The following is a 2,324-nucleotide window of genomic DNA, read 5'->3' as shown; positions in this document are numbered from 1 at the left end:
TGGAGCTCATCCGGGCCTGCTGACTTAAAGGCATCCAGTTCCTCCAAGTGACTCTGCACCATCTCAGGGTCTACGCATGGCAGTCTGGTGCCTGTGATTGTTATTATCACAGATTTGGCAGATGACAATAGTTAAGCTAAGAGAAATCCGGAGTTTATAGTAGTATAATGGTTTGAAACTCTCATCTGGATGAGGGCTCTCTACAGCCTCTATCTTACCTATATTCAGTCTTACTAGATCAGGCTGGCTGATTTAGCCCTCTGAAAAGAATTAGACATACTTTTAAAATGGATTTATAACCAAATGATGTACGTACAACTTACTTAGTGAAAGTGTACTTTTCCTTATTGAATATGTGTCTGGTATTATGCAGTAGATTTGGTTTGACTGCTAAGTATTAATAACAAATATATCCTCTTCACTGACAGATGCTCCTCTGGAGTACATCCCTCATGGTCAGCTTGCTAATGCATATTTGACTTCAAGCTCACAAACACTGAAATTTGAACAAGATGTTGGGACCGTCCATGAAGAGAAGATTACTGTGATAGACACAGGACTGGGAGGAAGAACCTCATCTTCTGAGGATGATGCAGTACCTCCACTTAATTTAACAGATGACCAGCTGGCCTCTGGCCTTTATGGTAATTATCTATGCTGGCATACTATTTTTAGTGCTGATGGAATCTGAATAGGAAATATGAACAGTGAACAGTAAACCACTAGGGCTGTGCGAAATTTTGCAAGCCATTTCTTTTCAGAGGTATTTAGGGCTGTTTCTGCACCTTAAACACTGAATCCAAATTGAAACGGGAGACTCTGAAATAAAATGGAAGGCTCCGAAATGTTTCGGAGAATTTTGGATTTTCGGAGCCCAGCCTCTGCCCCCTCCCTCCTCTTAGTTTTTGTTTCCCTGCAAGCCCGGCTCTGAAACTCGTCACCCTGCACCCCTCCTACTTGGTACCTGTGCAGCAGCTGTCGCATCACATGGGTGCAGCACGGCTTGGCAGGGCACTGCACACTGTCTAAGAGCTGGGCGGCTCCAGCAGTCACCTGAAGCCCAGCAGCACTCAGCCCTAGCAGCCCCAGCTCCCAGACAGCATGCAGCGCCCTGCCAAGCCACGCTGTACCTGCGTGATGCGAAGGGTGGGTGATCCCAAGGTGGGGGTGGGTGATCATGCTGCCCTGCGCTGCACGGGGGAGCTCTGCCATGAGCTCCCAGAGGCCCCAATTGCCGGTGCTGCTGCTGGTCAGAACAGGGCTTTTTTAAAGCCCCACACTCACTGGCTTCAGAGCATATGGATGAGAGTATGTCACCGCTGCTAGCTGGGGCCAGCACCAACACCCGAGTCTGCCTGGTGCAGCCCACGCCAAGCACCAGCAAAAACCCAGTGCTGGCGCTGGCCCTAGTCTGCAGCTCCGCCCTGACCCACTCCCTTCCTCACCGCAGGGGCCTTGATCTGTCCCCTCGTGCCCCTTCCCTCCCCTTCCACAAAGCAGACTTACCAGCTGCATGCAGCTGTATTATAAATTGGATTGGTATCAGCCAATATGCCTCCATAAAAATCAGCTACTGGTATCGGCCCCCAAAATCTCTATTGGTGCACCCCTAGAAATAAGTTTTAGTGAAGGGAAAGAACGTTTTTTTTTCCTGATAAGCTTTTTCCTGCTCCATCAGTATTTAACCTTAAAATGTTTTCCTGAACAGGGACCGGGATATCCCACCTACCAGAGGTAGGGACAATCTTGGGGATAGCTCTATCAAGCCTTCAGTCAGCACAGATGTAGTTAGGGATCTTCTGGAAGGGCTAGACATTTTTAAATCTGCAGGTCCAGATGTCCTCCACCCAGGGGTGTTGAGGGAGCTGGCAGGGGTCATCGCGGAGCCCTTGGCCCGGCTATATGAGCATTCGTGGTCATCTAGCCAGGTGCCGGGGGATTGGAAACTGGCTAATGTGGTCCCTGTTTTCAAGAAAGGGAGGAAGGAGGACCCAAGTAATTATAGACCTGTAAGCCTCACCTCGGTGCTCGGGAAGATCTTAGAGAGAATCATCAAGGAGCACATCTGTGGGGGGCCTGCAGGGGAGATCATGTTCAGGGGCAATCAGCATGGTTTCATCAAAGGCAGGTCCTGCCTGACCAACCTGATTGCCTTTTATGAACAAGTAACTAAATCCTTGGATGATGGTGTCACCATGGACATAGTCTTTCTAGACTTTAAGAAGGCCTTTGACACTGTCTCTCACCCCATCCTCATCAATAAATTAAGCGACTGTGGCATTGATGCCTGCACAGTTGGATGGGTAAAAAATTGGCTGATGGGG

At 48.9% G+C, this 2,324-nt stretch overlaps 1 protein-coding gene across 13 annotated transcripts in view; it reads left to right on the top strand.

The window, feature by feature from the left end:
- KANK1 (KN motif and ankyrin repeat domains 1) overlaps window positions 1-2,324 on the top strand; it is a 191,245-nt gene that overhangs the window by 167,151 nt on the left and 21,770 nt on the right. For all 13 annotated transcript variants that reach the window (XM_025202958.1, XM_025202966.1, XM_025202959.1 and 10 more), the window contains one exon: window positions 429-644. In XM_025202958.1, the coding sequence (XP_025058743.1) occupies window positions 429-644 (216 nt within the window). The remainder of the gene's footprint in view (window positions 1-428; window positions 645-2,324) is intronic.

Source organism: Alligator sinensis, unplaced genomic scaffold (assembly GCF_000455745.1).
Source record: "Alligator sinensis unplaced genomic scaffold, ASM45574v1 scaffold308_1, whole genome shotgun sequence".
Classification (NCBI taxonomy): Eukaryota; Metazoa; Chordata; order Crocodylia; family Alligatoridae; genus Alligator; species Alligator sinensis.
The sequence above is the reverse complement of the archived record's forward strand: the minus strand, read 5'-3'. Positions and strand labels throughout refer to the sequence as shown.